The 23,414-nt window shown below is 45.0% G+C and overlaps 1 protein-coding gene across 3 annotated transcripts in view; it reads right to left on the reverse strand.

Moving 5' to 3' along the window:
- The window catches only part of FLNB (filamin B), an 89,827-nt gene that overhangs the window by 40,202 nt on the left and 26,211 nt on the right, over positions 1 to 23,414 (reverse strand). For all 3 annotated transcript variants that reach the window (XM_041459973.1, XM_041459983.1, XM_041459966.1), the window contains exons 5-9: positions 6,649 to 6,897; positions 5,515 to 5,612; positions 4,497 to 4,644; positions 1,328 to 1,446; positions 517 to 594 (exon numbers count right to left, since the gene is read on the reverse strand). In XM_041459973.1, coding sequence (XP_041315907.1) covers positions 517 to 594; positions 1,328 to 1,446; positions 4,497 to 4,644; positions 5,515 to 5,612; positions 6,649 to 6,897 — 692 coding nt within the window. The remainder of the gene's footprint in view (positions 1 to 516; positions 595 to 1,327; positions 1,447 to 4,496; positions 4,645 to 5,514; positions 5,613 to 6,648; positions 6,898 to 23,414) is intronic.

Consider the following 23,414-nt stretch of genomic DNA (forward strand, 5'->3'; position numbering starts at 1 on the left):
CATCCAGCAATAAGGTGGCAGCAGAACTTGCATTTTATCTTTTCAGGCTGGCTGTGGGGACCAGTCACCCTAGGAAGTGTCAAAGCAACAGGATCACCTATCATAAACCTGCAACTACGGGCATCCAAGGACAAAGGGAGGGAATCCTTCTCTGCAAAATCCTTACAGTGTACAGTACCATCAGCATACCTCACAGAAACAACCTGCTGTTTTCTTCTGCATCTCTTGTGACAACCCATAAAACTGGCTTTGTGAGTTGCACAAAGTGGTCCAGCTATAGCACTTGATACCCAAACACAAATGCAGTTTTTCCCAACACACACTTCTTTCCCCCTTGCAAAGGGAGCAGCCCAAAAGCCAGATGGAAAACTAAGACCACATCAATTTAACTTTTCTTCAGGATTCCTGAGGTGGCTCTTACCCATCAGTGAACAGGGAGCCCTCAGGGGCTCATGTTAACAACCAGCAGAGCAGTGTGTCTAGCAAGAGAATACTGGTTATTGACACAAAACCCACCTTGTGAGGTCCAGTAACCCTTGGAACATACTGTACTGAGTAGGTCTTGTTTTTGTCACTGGACGGCGTTATCTTCGCCTAGGAGAGAAAACACATCCATCATCAAGCTGTGCCTATGCACGCCAGCTGAACTCTTTACTGATACTGCAATCTGTTTCCAGAGTCAGCACTGTTAGACACTTGTTGCTGTGAGAGCAGGGATCCTTGCTATCCCCTCTTCTCACACAGAAAAAATCCCATTGGTTTTGTCTTCGCAAGAGAGGAAGCAAGCTACCTTCTCCCCAACCCAGCCCTTTCCTTTGCTGTTAATTGCTCTATTGAGGCAGGCCAAAAATGAGAAGACAGTAAGTCCGATGTACAGCTGTATTTTTCTGGAATGCTGTAACATGATCAAGTGGAACACTTGGATGAGAAGTTTCTATAAACATTAAAACCAGCATTTTAACTCAAAATGATTGATGGCATCTAAATAGTTGCTTTAGCCATTCTTGCAGAATGAGTAAATGCAGACAGTGATTTACTGATGTATGTTATCTAAAAGCAGGTCAGAGTGTACTTGGCCAGTCAAGCTAAAGCTCTGCAACTACTGGACACTGGAGCTGTGTTGCTTAGTTGCAGGTAGTGACTGTTTTTCAAGGCAATTATGAAGAAAAGCTTGAGGCTTCTTGCACTTTAGATAAACGGTATTTTGCAATTTCTTTTTAGATTACTTATTTGTTAAGAACTCACTTGTGAAAGATGAAGGTTACCGCAAAAACTACAGCGTTCAGACCAATTTGACTTTTCCATACAAGACATTCAACGTACATACCTCCTCTCTGTTTCCTTCTGGATCTTCTATGAAGACCATCAGGTCACCCTGCCCAGCACTGATGGTGTCCACTGTGAAGATGGCAGGCTGCTTCACCATGTTCCCATGAGGCTCAATCCCTGTGAGACAGATACAGAACAGCACATTAGCTGTTGTCACAAAACCTGGAAGACAGTTTGGAGGCGACCCAAAGGCTGTCCAACCCATTCTCCCTTGCAAGCCATCAGAATCAGTTTCCCCAGACTTCTGCACATCATGTCTTTACCCGCTGCCCACAGCATGATGCTCACAACAAGGCCTCCTCTTACAATACAAGTATTTTTAAAAATTGGTTGAATCATCAGCACTCAACTCATCTTAAAATCTCTGACCAAGTCAGGAACCCAGCTGCTATCTGGATTCAGGTGAAAACCAGTTACCCTGACAGGTACTGAGGGTCACCCTGCTGGTAAGTGCAGGGCTGATGCTGACAGCAAGTGGGAAATGTGCATTAGCTGCTCTTTAGGAGCTGCTCTCGTCACACAGCTGTTGCACCACAGGATGGGTGACTAGAGAAGCAGGAGAGAAATTCTGGGAAGCCTTTAGGTGAAGGCATTATTCTAGAGCCAAGAGTAAAAGACTTACTTTAAGCAAGACAATTTTTACCTGTACTGCCCCATCTCACTCCATTTTCAAAATCCAGCAGTGCAGGTACTGCTCAGATTTACTATCCTCTGAAATCTGCTCAGACTACCTGGCCAGAGTGTCCACTGTACAAATGGCATGAAGGAACCTCTTAAAACAGTAAAAATCCTGCTACTCGGTGTGGTTTCCACTTAACTTTTAATCAGTTTCCTTATTCCCCAGCATAGGGCCTGCTACAGCATGCATTTACCAGCAGGGTTTCATCATCTCCCTGTACACAGTCCCAGGTCATGACATCTGTCATGGTGGTGTCAGACTGAGTGGGTGGAAGAACTTCCCAAAGTTGCTGATTCCAGACTAGCCCAAACACATCCATACCCTTCTGTCCAAGGCTGATTCATAGAACCGTGGGCACTACAGCTCCATAGCACAATTAGTGGAAAGTGCAACGTCTGATAGATTATAAAGGAAGTGGTTGTGAACAACAGAATTCCTGAACTTGTTTATCTTCAGAAAACAGTAACTTGAGAGTAATGCAAGGAAGACCATGTTTTTGCTAGGAAATCTGAGCATTCTGATAAGGTGTTAACAATTGACATATTCATTCTTTTAAACTAAGCCCTAGATTATCATCTAGCTGAAACTGCTGTGTATTTGCTCTGTGTCTCTCCAGTCCATCCCACAAGCATTTAGGATATGGCCTTCAAGTTAAGTATCACACCTTCTGCAAGCATAAGGATTGATTACCCTCCTCTGAAGACAATTTCAGCCAGAACACCATTAGCTACAGCACTTTCTTAGCCTAGACTTCATCTTCTAGATTTTACTATCTTATCAGTGGCCTGCTTTGGATGGTTAAACGAAAATGCCTAGTCCACCACTGATGACCTACACAACTCTGTACATCCCCTCTGCAGGCTCATTTCACACCAGCTCTACACATGGCTATCCTTGGCACAAACCCCCACAGTGCTACAGCCAGGACTCTTGTTGGGAGGTTATGAATAGCTTACATGAAAAAGGATAATAAAAAGACCAAAGATTGACCCACTTTGCACTGGACAGTCGTCTTCTTCTGGAAGCATAAAACCTGTTTCTCACCTGTCCAAAAGACCCTGCTCAGTCAAGGACTGAGCTCCTTGCTGCCAGAGTCACCTTCCAGTTCTAACGTATCTTTGCAGTCAGAATTACCAATTAGTATATTTAGTGACTCTGTTTTGGCAATTAACTTAATGAAAATATCAATCTTTCAAGAAGAGCCAATCACTCTAAAGTAATTTTCATTACAAAGGCTCCAGAGACACATGAAAGCAGACAAAGTAATTCCAGTTTTTGAATGAATAAAAACATGACTAAGACAGACTGAGGCAGGCTGATCAATCGTTTACACATTTGGGCCCTGAAAAATGTGTCTGTGTATTGTGGTTTGCCGTGGAAGGCACCAACAAAGGACATAAACCCCAAGTTGCACAGGTGCTAAACCCACTCTGACTGTACCAACTGCTCTTAGGTGCATAAATGAAGTCCATGTCCCTTCATTCCACTAGTTATGTTTCAACGGAAAATCAAGTTTAAAAAACCCAGGTAAATAAGAAAACCAGAAAAAAACTAAGGAAAGTTTTGTTTCTTTCAATTTCACTCTTGTACACCCAATTCTGAAACACACTCATCCTAAAAATCTTGAAGGACCAACAGCAGGCCCAGAGATGTGGGAAAAAAAAAAAACTGGTGTAATGGAGGGCCAAGTGTAATGCTGAAGAGATGTCTTCCAACATGCCAACCATATTAAAGGTAAAAATCTGTTACTTATTCAGTTGTGACTGTGCACCAATCTAAAATAGAACCTCATCAATAGTTATATGAAATTATCAATTTAAAAGGTCAGTTAAAAATAAGAATGCCTACATAGATCTACAGTTGCATAAGCATCTATGGACAATCAGCAAATTCAGCCTTCAGTCCTTCCAATGAGTAAACACAGCCTTTCTAACTAAGGCTCAGCACTATTTAATGTCTCAAGGGCTACCAACCCATATTTGTACATGTGCAAAGTATTAACACTCTCAATCAATTCAAGTAAGTAATTTAGAATTACCCCACTCTAACACGCATCAAGCCTGGAAAATGGAAAACTGTCTCTACAGAGAGCCTGCCAGAGAGACAGTGAGGTGATGAGGTTTTAAGGAGTGCTTTATCACAAGAAGCATTCAGTGCTAGATCATCATCCATCAGCAGCAATACTGCTGGCCTAAATTCCACGCCAAGGCTGTTTTAGCTCCATATCATGCTACTTCTTCCAGCTGTGGATGGGAGGCTAGCAGCTTGCAGAACAGGTTTAGACTGGGAAATTTACATGTTAGAACTAGGAGTGCCTTCTGGACTATATCCATGTATTTCTGAAACCAGGCACCACACCAAGAGTATACAAGTGAAACTTTGAAGTCAGTTAGTTACAGTAGGTCTGAAGTTCAACATAAGCAGAAAACCCCACCCAGCTTTCTGAAGAGTTACTGCTCTGTGCAGCTTCAGCTCACCAAGCCCTTACCTCTGCCATAAGCCCTCGCTTTCTTTGGATTCAGTTTGGGTTTCAAAGGAGCTCCTGGTTTCAGCTTGGCTTTGGGGAACTGGGACAGGTAAGTCATCACAGAGTGCTCATCCACATCAGGGTGGATAATTTCTTCAGGGGTAATAACCTGAAAGACAGAGCAATTAAGCACATTGTACCAGTGCCTGGTTACCGCAGGTCAACACAGAAACAGAACTATGACACAGACTTAAGATTTCAAAACTCCCACATGCTAATGGGATTTCTTTCACTTATTTTCCCTTTGATACACACAACATCATTTATTAGGCAAGAAAATCAAGAAGCTCATTATTGTCCCAGTATGGTTTGGGGGCTTTTTGTGCCTTGATTACTAGGGGTTCTCAGGAGACTCCAACTAGCTTAATGGTACCAACGCAAGACAACAGCAGTTATGTTCCCCTTGAAAAGTGACATGGGGATAATTGACACTGAAAAAGTTAGTAATTCATAATCCTGTATACAACAGCTCTGAACTGCAAGGCTTGCAAAGTAAAACTTGTGACTCCTGCTTCCACAATACAAGCTGCTTCAGAGACTTCTGGAATTCCGTCCAACTTTATCAGCATGAAAATAATCCAGTTTGTAAATACATTGCTCTCTGTTTGACCATTATCATCACAGGTGATTTCCTAAGCCAGTAAGTTTTTCTTCTGTGGAATTCAGTGCAGGAAAAAAAAAAATCACTCCATGGACTAACATGTCAGGCACCACCATACAGGCCCTTTCCTCCTACCTTACATGCTGCAATAGCAGCTGTCTTCAGCAGAGACACCTACACAAATACAGCCAGAGCTCTGAAACATAAGCGTGTTTCATTACAGTGCACCCTTTCTCAGGCAACTCTACATGAGTTAAGAGTAACTTTTCAAAGCATCCAAGCAGCTTCACCTGCTTTCCTCAATTTAAACTCCAGCTAGTCACAAGACCAAAGCTGGCCACTGTGCTCCCCAGGGCAGCCCAAGGTTGATGGCCTTACCTGCGGCACACCCAGCCAGTCATCCGCCTGCTGCATGGCTTCCCGAGCGTTGTCCACGGGCTTCTTTGGGTCCCAGGTCTCCCAGTCAGGGCACAAACCTGCAAGTACATTTCAATTGTTGTGCATTATCTGCCAAGGTGCTTCCCTAGCTGAAGAAACCAAGTATAAACTCCTTACACTGCTCTGCAGAAAGGCATTCAGAGCTTTGCAGAAGTAGCCAAAACAAGACAAGCACATCTGCTTACTGAAACAACTCTAAGGCAACAATCAGTGTAGAGTCATAGAATGGTTTAGGCTGGAAGGAATCTTTAAAAGTCATCTAGACTGACTCCCTGTGCAATAAGCAGTGACATCTTCAACAGAGCTCTGTGCAACCTGACCTTGAATGTTTCCCAGGATGGGACATCTACCATCTCTCTGGGTAACTTGTGCAAGATACCACTCTAAATTTAGCACAAATACATCTACCATCCTTCGTGTTTCACTGGTTCTCTTGCAGCATATTTGGTAAAGAAAATTTCAACCGCTTGCCACAGAAGATTGCATTAGATGAGCACCTATAATCCCACTAGCAAGGCTGTTTTATAAAAAAGTAAGGAAAATTTGCCTTTTTCACACTACATCAAATTATTTGCCTTAAGCAGCTCAGTCTCAGCTTGCTAAACACTGAAGTTTCAGTTAGTGTGCAGCTTCTGGCTGCTTGGTGCTCCCTCTGCAAACCTACTTCAGGAGAACACATGAAGTCTCCCACTGCACCCTGAAGCTGAAAGGTTGTTGGCACTTGCCGTGGGAACAATCCTTTCTTCCATTTAGGAGCCAGCATTTGTGCCTTTGTCCCTTGCAACCAATACAAAGCTTAGAGGTGGCGCCTCCCATAATGCAATCACACATTCTGCTACAGGCCAGAATTTCTCTTGGCCAAGAAGTTTACAACTTGCTGCTTCCTGCACCTGGTCTCTTTGGACTCTTTTGGTTTTCTTGAAAGCTTCATTCCAGTCTCAAGCTCAGCAGTGAAAATCTCCTCCCATAGGAAGAGCAGCCACAAGGATAACAAGCAAGGAAAACACTGGCTATCAGCATATCCACAAGGATAACAAGCAAGGAAAACACTGGCTATCAGAACAGAGGACTTACCTGGAGCACAGCTGTCAACAAGAGCACCCAGTGCTTTGCCATCCTGCCAGTTCTGATTGAAGTTTGTGATTGGCAAGTAAGGAATTTTGTTCTGGATCCAGCCCAGCAGCCTCTGCTTAGGGGTCTGCTTCTTTGCATCATCATCGCCTTCATCCTCCCACACTGGCATAGAAATGGAGTAGTGAAGGATAAGGGTCCATATCAGGCCAAGGATCAGCTTCAGGTTTCCATCAACTATGGCTTTACTATCTGGAAGACAAAATGCATACAACGGATTACCTGCCATTCTAAAGAAAAGAGGTGTGTTTTTAGAACAGTGTGCCTGCACTCATGCAGGTAATCAAGGACAAGAAAACTGACCCAGGTCACTTGCAGGCATTTGCTCAGGTAGAGACACCACTCCTCACAGGATGCATTAGACAGGACAAAAATAGAGGAGTCAAAGAACTCAGCACTCTCCAGCTGTCACTTGCCCTCCACCTTTATGATCTTAGCTTAGGAGAAGTGGCAGTTTAAGATCTCTAGTATTTTGATTTGGATAAGTACCATCTCATATGTTGTAATGGCATTTGTATCTTATGAAAAAGGCCAAACAGCATGTGATGGAGGTCATAAACCCAGCATCCCAATAGGCATGATACACTCCAGGGCATAGATAAAAGCATCATTTAGGAAACAGCATTTACATACAGAAACATATCTCACACACACATCAATAATTTGCCTTAAAAATGGTAGGGAATAAAATCAAGTGCTGCTATGTAGTGAAGACAAGCAAATACAGAGTTTGGAATTGGTCTGTACTGGATATAACAAGACCTGTGTATGATCAGCAAAGTGGGCAGTGGAAGTCCCTGGACAATCCTTTGCACCATCACACAAGACATCATCCCTTCACTCTACAAATTCAGAGCTACAGAAAAGAAGAGCCAGCTTTGGCTTTTCCATATCATGCTTCGGCTTAAGAAAAATTTATCACCAGAGTGGCTATGCTGCTGTTCTGCTTTAAGACACACTATGGAGCTAAGTTTAAGGCTGCTGGGTATCGAGATCAGATTTCATAAGCAAAGTCTGCAGGGGCAGGATGCCTTTCTGCATCAGTCTGGCTTTGTGAAGTGACTACAGTTCTGCGAATTCACGTGCAAGTTACTTCAGCTTCATTGAGTGACAGACTGGATGCCCTGTTACAATCAGCACTGTTACTTTTGCTTTATTGATTTTTCCCTTATTAAACTCTTGAGATTTTGAGGCGTGGGCTTAGTTTCTCACACCTCCCTCCTTCTGAGCTTGTAGTTGTTACTCAGACTGTATTACACTGCTAAGAGCTCCAGTTTTTTCAAGCTCACACAAATCAGAGCTCTTCTGCAATGTTTCAGGATGCTCTCAGCCTGACAATTCCTCTAATTCCCAGCAGAATGTTACAGCACAGCATTTTTTGGTTCTTTCCTCCATTTCCAGTGCAAACTGTTACTGAAATCCTTTTTCAGTCAACAGAAGTTACAAGTGACCTGGAAACTTCTATTCTCCAGCTCCTGCAGCATATGCTGGAGTAAAGAAAATTACAGCTGTGTAAACTCCCTTTCATGCCACCAGAATTATTGTACAGAAATCTTATAGAGTCCTAGCTAACAAAGTAAAAGTGTTCTGTAACTGGATTGCATTCTCCAGTTCACATCCACAGTGTGTGTGCCCAACACCCACTGGACATGCCTTACCTGCTCCTCTTCAGCTGTAGAGACCACAGCAGCAATCCAGCACCATCTTATCAATCTATCAAGATCTACTAACTTTCAAAACAAGTGTTTATACAGACTAGTGACCAAGAATAGTAATCACCCTTTAACCCAATGCTCAGGCAAAGCAGTTAATATTTACATGGTTTCACAATAGAGCAGCATGTCCTAAACAGATAATGGTGTAACTTAAGACCTTGAAAGGCATTTGGACTTTCTCGCTAGTTAGTGTCTGGTTTCTACTCAGATTTATTTGTATGGGATTTTTTAACATCATTTTCAACTAATCTTACAGGATTACGATATGCATCTGCCACTTGACTGCTCACTGCTGATTACACATCCAGTCCAAGATACACAATAGATAGCTATGGGGTGATTAAGCCCTACTGGGTTTTAATTACAGGTTCCAAGGTAAAAGTCTACATCACATAAACAGTGGGTCTCCTAGCAACAACTAAACAGGCCCTACTGTTACCCGTTTCTGTCCTCTTTCCAGCTGAGCTACAAACAGGTCAGAGCCTTCCCTCCCCCTGCACCAGCAGCTCCTTCATCCCGCTCCATGGCACAACTACCAGGTCACACTGTGGTGCTGGAGCACACCAATGGCCAGCCCATCTCTGCTGCAGAAATGCCTCCAAGCTTCAGTTTCAGATTTATATTGACATTGGCATTTTTACTAGAGGGACATAGCAATGATTTAGTATGCTACAAGCAAGCTCATTTCAGAAAACTATCCAGCATTTCCAGGGAGGAATGCCAGCAGGACAGAACCACCTTGAGTACAATGCTATACACAAATTACTTGAGATAAAGAACAGCTCATTTTATATTTATAGCACATAAATAATGTCTGTATGTGGTTGCACTGTGGTTACTGCAGCACCCAGCTGCATCTTCAGAGCTTCCCCCAGCACCCCACTGCCCTCTCCAAAGGCACAGCTGGGCTGTGGTTCTTGACCTGGGGAAAAACAGCCCGTACAGGCTTCACAGCAAGAGCAAGAATATCCCATCTCGCCAGCCTCAGAAAGGCTGGGCACAGGGCTGCTGCTCTGATGACAGGAAAAGATCATCACAGGAACAGGACAGCTCTTCCTCTCTGGGGTTGGTGCCATTGCCACGACTGCACTTTGTTAGCAAGTTAGCAAGCCCTCACAGCCTCCCAGCTTCCTGACAGGCATAGGGATCTCATGATGTAATTTTTTCCAAGCTAAGAAGGAGGACTTGTCTGCTTTCATTTGGGGTGGGAAGTAGGCAGGGAGAAGAACTCCTGGGCAGGACAGGAGACCTTATCAGCACCCAGTAGAGCTGCCCGTGTGCCCTTCTCACAGGCACCCCACTCCCAGCACTGGCTCACAATCTATCACTATATAATAGAACCCTCCACATTCAAGACTAAAGTCCAGCTCATAACAGGCTTAGCTTCCATGCACTGCTGTAAAGCTCAGCTCCACCTGAGCACTCAGCCTCACCAGAAGAGCCTCTGCTTTAGTGCTGCCTTTCTCATTAATCGATTAAAGACATCCAGTGCATCTTGGGCTTTAAGATCAAAGTGGCAACCAGGAAGATATGCATCCATTCAGGTCCTGTACAGGGAGCACAGAGCTGGCCCTGTGAACACTTAGTACAACCAAATTTACAAGCATCCCCCACCAGCTCTGAGTGCACACTGTTAAGTGTAATACTGCCAAGGTGTAGGGATAGTGGAAAAAAGAATATATTCCAATGACACTTAAGCACCAACAATCATTACTGCAGGCCCTGCTTGTACCCCAGCTCAGCTGGCTTGCCACTGAATTCCCTCTGTTCCCTAGTCTGCTTCAAGACACTTTCTGGCCATCTCAGGCTGGAAAACAGATTACATAAACAGCAGACTTCCACCACTGCTTTCCTATAACAAAAATTACTTTTAGGCATACTTATTACTCACACAGTCAGTGCTTTACAGAACCTTTAAAGTCATGTTTCTCAATTGCTCCACTGAAGCTCATAGTAAATTCACAATATAGAGATGCACACTTGTGTCAGTGCTTCTGAACCAAAAAGCCCGGCCCCTTGACAATTCATCTCCACCAGCCCCAGCTGCATTTGGCTTTCAGCTTCAATGAGTTAGGTGGACAGAAACAAATTGCCTGCCTTCAGCTGTGAGAGCATGTTTACTCCATAACACCAGCCATGTTTCCGCAGATTAAAGGAGCCCTCTCCATGCAGGAGACAGCCACTGGTCCCTGCCTTCCTGTGGCTTGGAGGAAGCGAGCTGCTGGATCTCATCTGCCAAGATCATTTAGCAGGGCTGAACCAACTCTATACAGCATCATTGCAGACAGCTTTAATGTAACCTTTCTTGGAGAAAGCAGTCATCTGCATAACTTGCTTTGTTCATGTCACAGTGCTTATGTTAACATCTGCAAGATGCCCTTACAGGTGTGTCAGAGAGCAATGTTCCCTGGTTTCCAGTAGAAGATGTGTGCTTGGGAGATCAAAGTTCCTGCACAGCTGACTCATACTTGCTGACAGTCACTGGACTTCTACTTTCAAAGGGCACATTTTTATGGGAAGCCCAGGCATGCAGCAGGAATCCATGCCATAGGCCCTCCCTCTTGCTTCAACACTAGTATTTGGGAGGACTTTAGCTCAACTGGAAACAGGCAACTTTAGAGATGCCACCTAGAAGAGCCAATGGATGAAGGGTTTGGAAGGAGGGTTTTAGTGGGTCTGGGATTTTTTTATTATTATTACAACTAAGAATTTGTGGGTGTGATATGCAAGTTCTCCTGCCACTCTTGCTGTGGACTCCAAAATTCTGAATGCTGTAATGTGACCACTTTCAGACAGTCTGCAAGTTCTTATGGCTAGACATGCTGTCCTAAAACAGCAAGAAGCAAAAACCACAAAAACGTTTAAGTTCAGATTTAACACAAACCTTCCTTCTCATCTACACTGTTCAACATGCATTTTAGCTTCAACTCTCCATCTCCAACTTGCTTTCCTCATCTAGAAGTACCCGATGACAATCCAATATCAACAAAATAGCAGCAGCCATCAGCAAGATGCAGCCCCCACTCAGCTGCAGGCAGGCAGGAGCTGTCTGCAGGGAGGGGCTGCTGTCAGCCCACTGCTGTCAGGGTGCATCTCAACATGACATACATGCTGACTGCTGGAGAAAACCAGCCAGCCAGACTTAAGCTCTTCTGCAGAATCAACAACAGTATTGAATAAGCAAGCACACTCTTTCTTAAAAAAAAAAAAAAAAAAAAAAAAAGGCACCTATATATAGCCTACAACATTAAGTTTTATGTAGAAGTATCCAGCTTCCTAGTCAGCTATTAAGTGGCTGCCTAGTAGGGTGAACAGGAAAACAGGCTGAACCAGAGCTCATTTGCTTCCATCACACCTCTGAGTCCAGATTGTAATTCTTCCACTTTTATTATCCTATTAACTAAGTGGCAACCAGCCCAAAAAATGGATTATGGCAATTCCATAGGCCAGCAGTACATACCACCAGTCTCAGTCTTGAAAAGGAACCAATTTTCAACTGCTGAAACTGATTTATAACTGTTGCTCTATACTAAAATACTAATACGATATGTTACACTTGGACTGCTAAAATCACACTCCTCAAAGCAAAAGGAAAGAAATCCAAGTGCCAGGGCTTCAGCTAGCGGTGTGCCTAGTCTGAGTCGGCAATGTGACCATTTTGAGACAGATGTGTGTCATTTTTATGGCTTGGGCCACAAAAAGCTTCCCAACTCAACCTACCAAGTAGAAAACTGCAAATGCTTGGTCCTCTGCATTTCTGCTTATAGCTGCCCCAGGAGCCAGTGCCAGAACTGAAACCTGGCACTGGGTGGAAGCCTGTGCATTTATCTACTCCAAAAGAATTCCCTAAATTCTACTTGGAACACACGGCTTGAACAATATGACCTTTATTAGGTCTATAATTCTATAATTTAGGGGGGAAAAAAAAAACCAACAAAAAAGCATTATAAACAAGTTTGTGACTAGTATCTTCTGCTCATGCGCAAGTCTGCTCTGCATTCAGATTAAGCATAAGTACTACCTAAACTGTGGCAATGTTCCTTGAACTCTGCCCTACAGCAGAGCTGCAAGTCATTCTCTGCTGGACAATTAGTGGAAACAAGCTACCAAAGCAGACAGCTTCCTTACTAAATCAAGCTAGTCATACAGACTGTGGAAGTATTGCAAAACAAATTAAGGGCTGAAAAAGCAGCTTTTGAGTAGTGCTTTTTTTTTTTTTTAGTAGTTTCATGGCTGAGGCTGCAGTCAACACAGCTTGTTTACTATCTCATAGAGCCATCTCAGAAGCCTTGCTGTTGATTTTCACACGGAGAAGTTAAACCACAACCAGCATTTATCTTTGCATTCACCTTCTCTAAAAGGTGGTCTTCCTCTTCATTTTTTATGTCTTCCATATTTAAACTTTTGTTCTATGCATTATATGTAGGGAGAAGTCAAATACATGGTTCTCAATATAAAACAAAGGAGAAGTCTCAGCAACAGACCTTACTCTTTATTTTCAGGCATGGAAGGAGTTTTGTATAGCACACTAAAAGTTCATATCAATTATGGATCAGTAATGAAGAGACTGTAGGAATTTTAGATCTTAGTGTCTTTAAGTGTCTGAGCATTTCCCCATCTCCAGTTAGTCTCACCTATTGTTAAATAGCTATAGCAGCTCTGGGACAGAAAAATTAAGCAATGATTAGGGCTTAATCTTCTGGAACAAAGAAAACACCACACTGAGCAGAGCCACATGCCAAACAGAAGTATGCAGATGAGATGGAGCTGAGCAAGCTGCCCAAGGAAATTCTTTGCTGAAGCATACAGTATGTGTTCACAGGCTTACTGTGTCTGCTAAAGACATTAGCGACATCCTCTGTAGGGATAATATGTCTTTAAATCAATTACAGGGGTTCCTCTGTGCTTTGAGAACATACTGCAACCATTTCCTCCAGTGTCCCTTAAGCCCAGGTCCACATCCCAGCTCCTCATGGCCAGCACATGGCTTGTGCCCTGCCGCGTGCAGCCACTCACCCCACGGAGGCACAGGCTGTGCCTGCTGCACAGAGCGGCTGAACTCGGGCGGTTCTGTGGATACCCAGCTGTGACCTGCCAGCCTCCTACTGCCACGTGCTCCAGTCCCACTGCATCTCTGCTTCTCAGCAGCATTTGCAGGCGGTGCTGTGACCCCCAGGACAGCAGATCCTTAGCAACCAGCTTACCTGAGTCTCCCTGGGCTTTCAGCTCACTAGCTCTCAGCTGAGCATCCAGACCCTGCCAAGGCACAGCCACTCCTCAGCTTCACTAATGAGCCTCAGGGATTTCACCACCTGAGGAAGTGTATTTTCAGGAAGTCTAAGTGATATGCCATGTACACTCAGAGATCCACTAAGCTTTTTACAAGGTAGGTTTCCCAGAGGAGGAATGACTTTTCACTGAAGGGTTGTAAGAACAGTAACTGAGTGGTGATCTAGACATGAGCAGGAGGATGGAAAAGAAGGTAGGGTTTTATTTTTTTGCAAGGGGCAGAAACCATTTTCTTCTAGGATTACCAGGGTGACTGGTTATTAAAAAAAAAAGTAGTAAGATTCCTTTGTGAGACAAATCTTTGACATATTAAACATTACACTTCAGAGATTCTTAAACTATTAAAATAGTATTTACTTCAACTGGATTTGAAACCAATTACGTCAGAACTTCAGGTCACTGTTGCATACATCATCCTGTAATGCCTATTGGTGCATGTTGGGCCTCTAGAAAGGCTCTCATGAGGTGGAGCTGGCAACCGAAAAAATAAGTTCAAATCCAGTCCTTTTAGTGCAAGTTTGGCAAAAAAAAAATCACACAGACTTGTAATACAGTAAAGAATAAAAATAATCAAACCAATGGAGCTCTCAGGAGCAAAGTACAGATTAAAATAGCTCTGCCCAACTTCTTAATAGGTATCCAGAGACCACTCATGTCTCACATCCAGAAGAGAAAGGCATAACACAAAGCAAGTTTAAGCCAGCAGTATAACAGCAACAGAAACCAACCCAGCTTCTCCAAGAGAAACTGAAATCACCCAAGGGGGCTTGAAGAAGAAGTCAAGAATTTCAAAATTAGGAATTTTTAAGGTGGCTGGGGAAAATAGTCAAACTGTGGGTGGCTTATGATCAAATTCCTTAATACTTTCAGTCTGAACACACCTAGGTTTCTGATGCCTTAAGTGCCATATCCCAAGTTAGGATATGAGAAGGTAAACACATTACTCTTACATCCAGGAAGAGCTGCAGACAGGTGTTAGTGCACATCCAACCCTTGCTGGCATGCTGCTGGGACGGGATTAGCAGTGAGCAAGGATGCAATACAGAACAATAAGAGCTGCCATTCACAGTGGCTATTTCAGACCAGGTTGCTCCAGGCCAAGCAGGTCCCCACTCACAGCTGCAGGACTGCAGCACAGATACGGAGCTGAACAGGAATGCTGTGCTCATTATCTGAGATCCTTTTGGTGCGGGGGAAAGAAAGGAAGGCATCTGAATGTTCTGCCTTTATGGAGCAGCATGGCACTTTATATAGTGCCATGAGTGCTGCTTTGTCCGCAGCCAGCAAGCCCCTCGCCAGGCTGGCGGGGGCAGAGTGCCAGCGCCACACTAACCCCAAAACCCCGGCTCACCTCGAGAACTGGCACAGCCGAGCACCAGCGGCCGGGGCACAGGAGGCATCACAAGGGGGTTTTCCCAATCCTGGAACCCCCGTGCCCCACCTGCAGCTCCTGCCCCATACATGGGCAGCGGCACAGCGGGCTCTGGGCCTGCCACAGCACGACACCGCCCACGGCACCACTGCCAAAACCACCCCACAATGGGCCCTGTGAGCACGGCCCCTGCACCAGCAAAGCACATTCCCCGCTGCTGAGCTCATCCCAACGCCCCTCCGGTGCTGCTACCGGCCCCAGGAGTGGCCGGGACACCGCGGCTCCCACACGCCTGTGCTGGGGACAGACAGCACAGGCATCCTGCACCGAACGGGCAGGTGACATTCAACCCCTTCGACGGCAAAGATCCACGTTTCCAGGGAGGAATGAGTGGAAGCCGGGTGGCAGAGCAGCCAGCCTTCATGCTTCACTACGCAAAGGGAGCCCAAGCCTGCATGGGACAATTCTGCTCCCCATGGGCTCGAGTCAGCAGTACCCCATCGTCCGTACAGGACAGCGCAGCCAGCAGCATGCCAAGACTGACTGCATCAACCTCACAGACAGCAGGTGGATTGGGAAAGCCCCTGGACAGCACCTGGCAGCACGGGATGGGGCTGTAGAGAAGGGCTTCAGGATAGCACCCACATGGACACTCAGCCCCAAGTTCAGAGGTGGGTGGAGGGAAGCTCCAGGAAGCCATGGGAACAGCACAACACAAGGCGTCCAAGTGCTAATTAATCATCCTGGAATAACTCGAGAAGGAAAGTCCCTGCAGTGGGGGGTGAACATGCCAGAATTGGATTTCTGCTAAATGATGGAGGGAGGGGGAAGAAGGCATCCTCCTGCCTTCATCACACTCTGCTGAGAAACACTTGGCTGAGGCTGAGAAACTTAGGAAACCAAGTGACACGACACAAACTACACCTCTCTCCTCCAGTCATGAGACAGGAGAGAAAAGGGAATGATCCTACACCCAGTCTATGCTCCCCAGGAGTCAATACATTTACTGCCAGGGCACAGGAAGGCTTCACCTTCCCATCAGAGCAGACAGCCACACCTGAGTCAGCAACACCGCTAGCCAATTCACAGGAAAGGAGTTTCAGTTTAAGCAGGACATTAAAATTTTAGTCAAGTGTATAATTGTCTACACCTCACAAGAAACACTTCTCTAGGAGTCTGATCAACTCAAGGTTGTTTCATTCACATGTGCAAACAAAAAAAGCAGGTCCTCACAACACAATTTGTGCATACACAACTAGAAAGCCAAGCCTCAACCAGAAAGGCTGAACTGAAAAAAAACAACTGTAATGCCAGAATAGTACAAGTGACACAACAAAGCTACAAACTGTCTCTGAAGCCTAAGAGTGCTGTAACCATCTCTGTAGGATTAAGGTAATCCTAAATCTCACAGGTTACTTCAGGTCTCATCAAGGTCAAAAACCTGTCTAACTCTTGCAGAGACCTCCCTCCCAGGGGCTGGCAGAGGCATTAGGTGACAAGGTGTTAGTGCTGTCCTGTATCTCACGTTACTAAATGAATGCTACCAATCTTCAGTGCAGGGGACAACAGGAAGGTCTAACCTCAGGCACCCGAGACGAAAGAACTGGAAGACAGGGCTACAAAAAGGTGAACATGCCAGAATTGGATTTCTGCTAAATGATGGAGGGAGGGGGAAGAAGGCATCCTCCTGCCTTCATCACACTCTGCTGAGAAACACTTGGCTGAGGCTGAGAAACTTAGGAAACCAAGTGACACGACACAAACTACACCTCCCTCCTCCAGTCATGAGACAGGAGAGAAAAGGGAATGATCCTACACCCAGTCTATGCTCCCCAGGAGTCAATACATTTACTGCCATGGCACAGGAAGGCTTCACCTTCCCATCAGAGCAGACAGCCACACCTGAGTCAGCAACACTGCTAGCCAATTCACAGGAAAGGAGTTTCAGTTTAAGCAGGACATTAAAATTTTAGTCAAGTGTATAATTGTCTACACCTCACAAGAAACACTTCTCTAGGAGTCTGATCAACTCAAGGTTGTTTCATTCACATGTGCAAACAAAAAAAGCAGGTCCTCACAACACAATTTGTGCATACACAACTAGAAAGCCAAGCCTCAACCAGAAAGGCTGAACTGAAAAAAAACAACTGTAATGCCAGAATAGTACAAGTGACACAACAAAGCTACAAACTGTCTCTGAAGCCTAAGAGTGCTGAAACCATCTCTGTAGGATTAAGGTAATCCTAAATCTCACAGGTCTCATGAAGGTCAAAAACCTGTCTAACTCTTGCAGAGACCTCCCTCCCAGGGGCTGGCAGAGGCATTAGGTGACAAGGTGTTAGTGCTGTCCTGTATCTCACGTTACTAAATGAATGCTACCAATCTTCAGTGCAGGGGACAACAGGAAGGTCTAACCTCAGGCACCCCAGGCACCGGAGACGAAAGAACTGGAAGACAGGGCTACAAAAAAAAAAAAAAGCAAGACCAAAGAAGCAATATAATAATGCAGAGATTTCCAGGCACCAAAGTGACCTCTGTGCTACTAACAATGTGTTTATTCACACTGGGGGTAGGTCAAGATAGTTATATGAAACAGCATGTAAAATCTTGCCCAGATAAATGAGCCTATTCAGATAGGGCTGTCTAACATCTCCTGTGTAACAGACGCCAGGCACAAAAGCTGCAAGGAATGGACTTTGTGAAGCCAAAACCAACACATTTGAAATTATCAGAACTGATTACTGTTTGGGGAAATCCTTGGCCACAACATACACCAAGATTCAATTTTTCCATCTGAAACCAGAATTGCTACACTGACTGTGATTCACTGTGCACAGGGCTGTTCAAAGGAAATCCCCATTCATGCAGCCCTGCACAGCTCAACCCATCTCCACTTTGCACTGCAACACCAAAGTACTGAGGATTGGAGCACATTTTGTGGTTTGGGGTAAGTAACACATCAGAAAGTAACCTACCAGTTACTTTAGCTTTACAAAAGATTTGTGGTTTTTCTCAGTTTTGATCATCTCTGATTCTGAGCATCTAACAGCACTGCTCCTATGCAGGCTTGTTTTGAAGCATATAAGCCCAGGTAGCATCCTGCAGATGTTCTGCAGCCCTCTACAGCTTAATGACAGTTATTCCAGCTACCACTGTCCAGCCATTTCCTGGAGAAGCAACAGGCAAGGTAATTAATTTTAACATGCTCTACTCAGTTTGGCTGGGATAGAGTGAATTTTCTTCACTGTAGCAGGAATGGGGCTGGGTTTTGGATTTGTGCTGAAAACCATGCTGATAACACAAGGATGTTTTTGTTACTGCTGAGCAGTGCTTACATAGAATCAAGGCATTTTCTGTCTCTCACCCCACCAGTGAGTTGGCTGAGGATGCACAAGAAATTGGGAGGGGACAGCAGATCCCCAGTGACTCAAAGGATACCCCCTACTATATTCCTACTATATGGTGTCATGCTCAACACAAAACCAGAAGAAGGAAGGTGGAGGGGGTGACATTTGGAGTGATGTCACCTGTCTTCCCCAGTAACCATTCTAGGTGACGGATGGCTGAACACCCTCCTGCCCTTAGGAAGCAGTGAATAAATGCCTTGTTTTGCTCTGCTTATTAAACTGTCTTCATCTCAACACATGATTTTTCCCACTTTTACTCTTCTAATTCTCTGCCCCATCCCACAGCAGGGAAGTGAGCGAGCAGCTGTGTGGGGCTGAGTTGCTGGCTGGGCTGAAACTATGACATGTGCAATTGTACCTTCAGTGCAGATTAGAACAGACACTTTGGGATTACCCCCCAAATCTGAATTTCATCAGTTCATTTTGACATTCAGACATAGTACTCACTCAACACAAACACACAGCACCAGAAGTTGCCCAACACCCACATGCCCCAAGACCAGAACTGTCTCACCAGGCCACTGCCCTTCAGCACTGCTGTGATGATGTGAAACACCTAAAATGAGCCCTTATCCTGTCTTCAAGCTCCAGCCATCACCACAGCATTGGCATGTGAGTGTTGAGCAGGAGGGGGTGACACACAGCCAGGCTGCTTTCTGCAGCTGCCTGAGCAGAAAGGATGTGCAGGACACAGTCACTACAAACACACGCATGGCCTGGAAAGCACTGCTGCTCTTCCGTGACCATTATGAAGGTGTCTTCAAGCTTCTGTGCGTAAACCAGCTAGATTTAATTCCCCATGAGCTTTCACATACAGACACCTACCCTCCACCTCCACTGGAAACCATGACTAGTCCACCTCAAGAAGGAATGGGAGTGCTTTCTTCCTGAAATTCCAATTCTTAAGTAAACAATATTGTGTACTTGTATCTTGAAGGAAAAATGCTCTTCCCTCTTTCTGGGGAAACAATGAAGCTCGAACACATTTCTGTATGCTTGTGCAACACAGCCATAAACACACTTGCATTTGCACATCACACAAGGCTCTCCCCTGCACCGTGTGGATTTGAGCCCTGTGTGTTTAACACCCTACACACGACAGCGCTGTGTTTATACAGTTTCAGCTACAAGCCGCTAACATAAGGAATAGACGCTTGGCTTGAGGCCCAGATAATTCATCCAACTGTGGCAGCCACTATCAGACAGACCTCTTTTGAGAGGAGCTTTCATGACTGGGATCACGGTGCTGAATCTGCAGAGGCACAGTGTGCATGGGTGGTCTCCAAGCACCTTAAAGAGGACCATCTGGGACTAATGGCACAGCTTGAGCACACATTAGCCCCAGCTGTGCGGCACCCGCTCATGCAAACCATATACCCACACCTCCCACTCAAACTCACTCCCTGCACAGCAAAGCTTTGCTTCAAATGTGTGGGTTTGCGTGGCCCCGAACAGTCCAAGTCCCCATCTCACCCCAGCTGCCATGGGCTCGCCAGCCCCAGGCCCCAGAACTACCCTCCTGTGCCATGGTCCTGTGCCATGCCAGGGTTCTGCTCAGGGGCCATTCTGTCACTCTCCTAGCCAAACACAGAGACAGGTCTGCTCATCAGACACCACCAGCCTAATCCAACTTGGTCAGGAGCTGCTCAACCATAACAGGCTCTGGCTGCTAACAGAGCTTCCAAACTAGCCAGTGCTCAGACAGATATTACCTTTCCTCTCCAGAGGCTGGTCTTCAAATCCTCCAACTAAAGGCTTCACACAAGTCTTTCCAAACTTCACAAGCTTGCAGATCTCTCCCTAGTCATTAGGGACAGCACTCCATCACACACATGCTGACCAAGAAGGGTGCAGGCAATTATCCAAATCCTCACCAGCTGCATAATCCCATTTTTAATCTGCAGTCTCACATTCTTCACATTTTCAAGCCTATTGTATTTCACATTTTTAACACAACGCTAAAAATGTAGAGCACTGGCTCTAGAGGCAATTTTTCTAGAGCTGGAAGGAATAGTTGCAGTAACTTCACAAGCTACATTGCTCTGTCTTATCTCCCACACCTCTTCCAGGTACCTACCAGGTTTGATGGAGGGTTAGACAACAATGTTTTTTAGTAATTTCTCCATTTCACCGTGAAAAATGTTTACTGGCATACATTACATACCATCCAGCCACAACAAGAGCCCCACAGGTGTTTGTCTTAGTCCCAGAGGAAGTCTGGGCTGCTTCTTTCAGCTTCTACATTTGAGCTTAAATACTGCTGCTAACCAGGTACTGCTTCAGAAGTCTGAGTTACTTTTCTTACAGGTAGAATAAGGAATATTCTGCAGCTTGTTAAAGCCTACGTTTAAGCAATAAAGCTGGTTAATTTAAATATTTGCACTTCCTCTGCCTTAGGCAATGCTTTCAACCAATAGTTGCAGCACTATGTGTGAAGCAGCTCATTTTTTTCTCTTTGCAATTAAAACCTTTCAGAGGGACATAGTTTTATTCACATTTATCTATATCAGAAGAAATATTTCTTCACCCACACACCGAACTCAGAGCTAGGCTACAAAACCACAGCAAAATTTGAAGTGTTGAAGTAGGGCTTTATGCCACTAACTTCAGAGGGCTTCCCTTGAAGTTTGAGTCAAGAGTCAGTCAGCAGAGCTTTCCACCCAGGAAATCCCAGATATCTCCACTGTTTACAGGACCTGAACTAGCAGCTCCTCACTCAAGTCTGCTGCTAATAGTACTTTCACAGCAAAGCAAACCTTCTCCATGACACAACCCTCGCAGAGCAGCTCCAAACTGCCTCTTTCAAGAAAGCAGTAGATTGGGACATACTCCAGTGAGAATCCCAACAGCAGTGCAGTTAATTCTATGGGACAAGGTCTTTGTAATACCCTTGTCCAGGAGTAGCACATGCTTCTATCCCTATAGCTGCAGATGTCTGCAAGTCATTAGCATGCTCAGCAATGCTCACTGAGCAGCCACAGATCATCCAGTGTGACAGCACCAAGGGAAGTGCTGATCCACCCTGCTGTACAGTGGCTGTGAGCTGAATGCAATCAGTTTCTTCACTCATGTATTCGGAGAGAACCTGGACCATTAGAAGACTATCTCAGACCCTTCTATGTTTTTTGGACACAAAAAACACAACTGGCCACCTGGGAACTGCAGGCACACTGCAGCTTGGGGATCTGCAGGCACTCCTGGGTTACCTGACTTTGTGGCCTCCCACCAAGTAGACAATTCACTTGTCACTGGCACCTTGATTGATCTGGCAATCCCTGCTCCTGCTCAGCATTCAGGTTAGGCCAGAGAAGTGCTACTAGTACAGGAGCTGGTTTATCAACATGCAGCAACCTCTGCAAGCTGGGGTCTTCTCCAAAGCAGCTATATTGGGCTGTGGCAAGTTACCTTCCCCGCTTTGGCCACCCAGGTTCAATGCCACTGTTCAGTTGTCCAGCACATATGCTGCATCCTCTGTTAAGAGCATCAAACTTACATAAGTCAGCACTAAATAGCACAGAAACACATGATCACAAAGTACTGAGAGTGGCACCACTATAGAGGGTCCTCCAGTCCTGGTTTAAAAGCCTCCATGTCTTAGTCCTGACTACTGACAGTAGCAGTGTCCAGCACTGGTGAGCTCCAGCTGTGGCACCAGAAGTCACTGCCCTTTTAAGCATCACCACAAATTTTCCTGGCAGTCACCAGCCTAGATTTTCTGCTTCTTCATGGCTGCATTTTTACTACACGCCTAAAGGAGTTACTAAAAGAAATAATCCCCAGAGACAACTAAAGCTGTTTCTATTTGACTTTTAATTAGATCATTGATCTTGTTCTAGCGGTTACATGAGCTATAGGATATTTGCATGCAACCACACTGGTAATCAACAGCCGGAACAAAACTGAAACAACACGACTAACATCCCAAGTCTTCCCACAGATGGTATTTTAAGTCTGCTCAGACATCAGCTTGTCCCCCACAAGGGAATTTGATAACAAACCATGTCTGAGGAAGTGACAACTGCTCAGAGAGCCACTGCAACTGGAGTGATATCAGCAAACAGCAGCCCTTCAGGAACATCCAGGTGCTCAGGGAGGCTCAAAGATGCCTGGACTTCAGATTATTTGGGATACCAACAAGCAGAATTACTTCTAGTTTTGCAGAGAAACCCTACAGAAATTCACTGTCTAGCTGTGATGGTGAGGCAACATATGATGCCTTGCACCATCAAGACGACAGTTAGACACCAATTTTGTTTAGCAAGCCAGCATTTCCTGTTCTGTAGCAAGAATCAAAAGCAGAGAGATTAATCCAAGATTTGTGTCTCACACCATGACAGATACAAGGTGTATTAATTACACTGTCTGTTCCCAGTGTGGAAGATGCATCAAAGACAAATGCAGGACCCTGCACATATACCCCAGCTCAGGTTCTTTGCTCCTGTAGTCTGAGACTAGAGAAACCTGCTCCTATCACTCACCTTATAGCAAAGGGAGGATCTGTGCAAAGCTAAAGCTCACCTCCAAGATGTACCAATCAGTGTTTTAGCACTGAGACTTAAACTAGTTTCAAGACCTGGCTTGCCAGTATTTGCCTATGGAAAGTCCACTAAAACTGCTGCACCTACTACTGCAAGGTTGTTGTGAGAAAAGGGAATGCAAAACAGTTAATTACACCAATTAAAGGAAACACAGATAGAGCAAGTTAGTATCTCGCCGAGGGGAACAGTATTTCCTCTTCTGTGTTTGAATAACCTTCAAATGCACATATCATGGGTGTTTGCTCAGCACAGCTCTGTACGCCGTGCCTTCTGCTGCAGGGCCCCAGAGCAGACACAACATAGTGTACATAACATAGCTCACCACTTGCACATTTTGGGCCCACCAACTACGACAGTGCATTTTATATAGGCTCAGAAATATAGAATA

Source organism: Pyrgilauda ruficollis, unplaced genomic scaffold (genome assembly GCF_017590135.1).
Source record: "Pyrgilauda ruficollis isolate IOZ18807 unplaced genomic scaffold, ASM1759013v1 scaffold10, whole genome shotgun sequence".
Taxonomy (NCBI): Eukaryota; Metazoa; Chordata; class Aves; order Passeriformes; family Passeridae; genus Pyrgilauda; species Pyrgilauda ruficollis.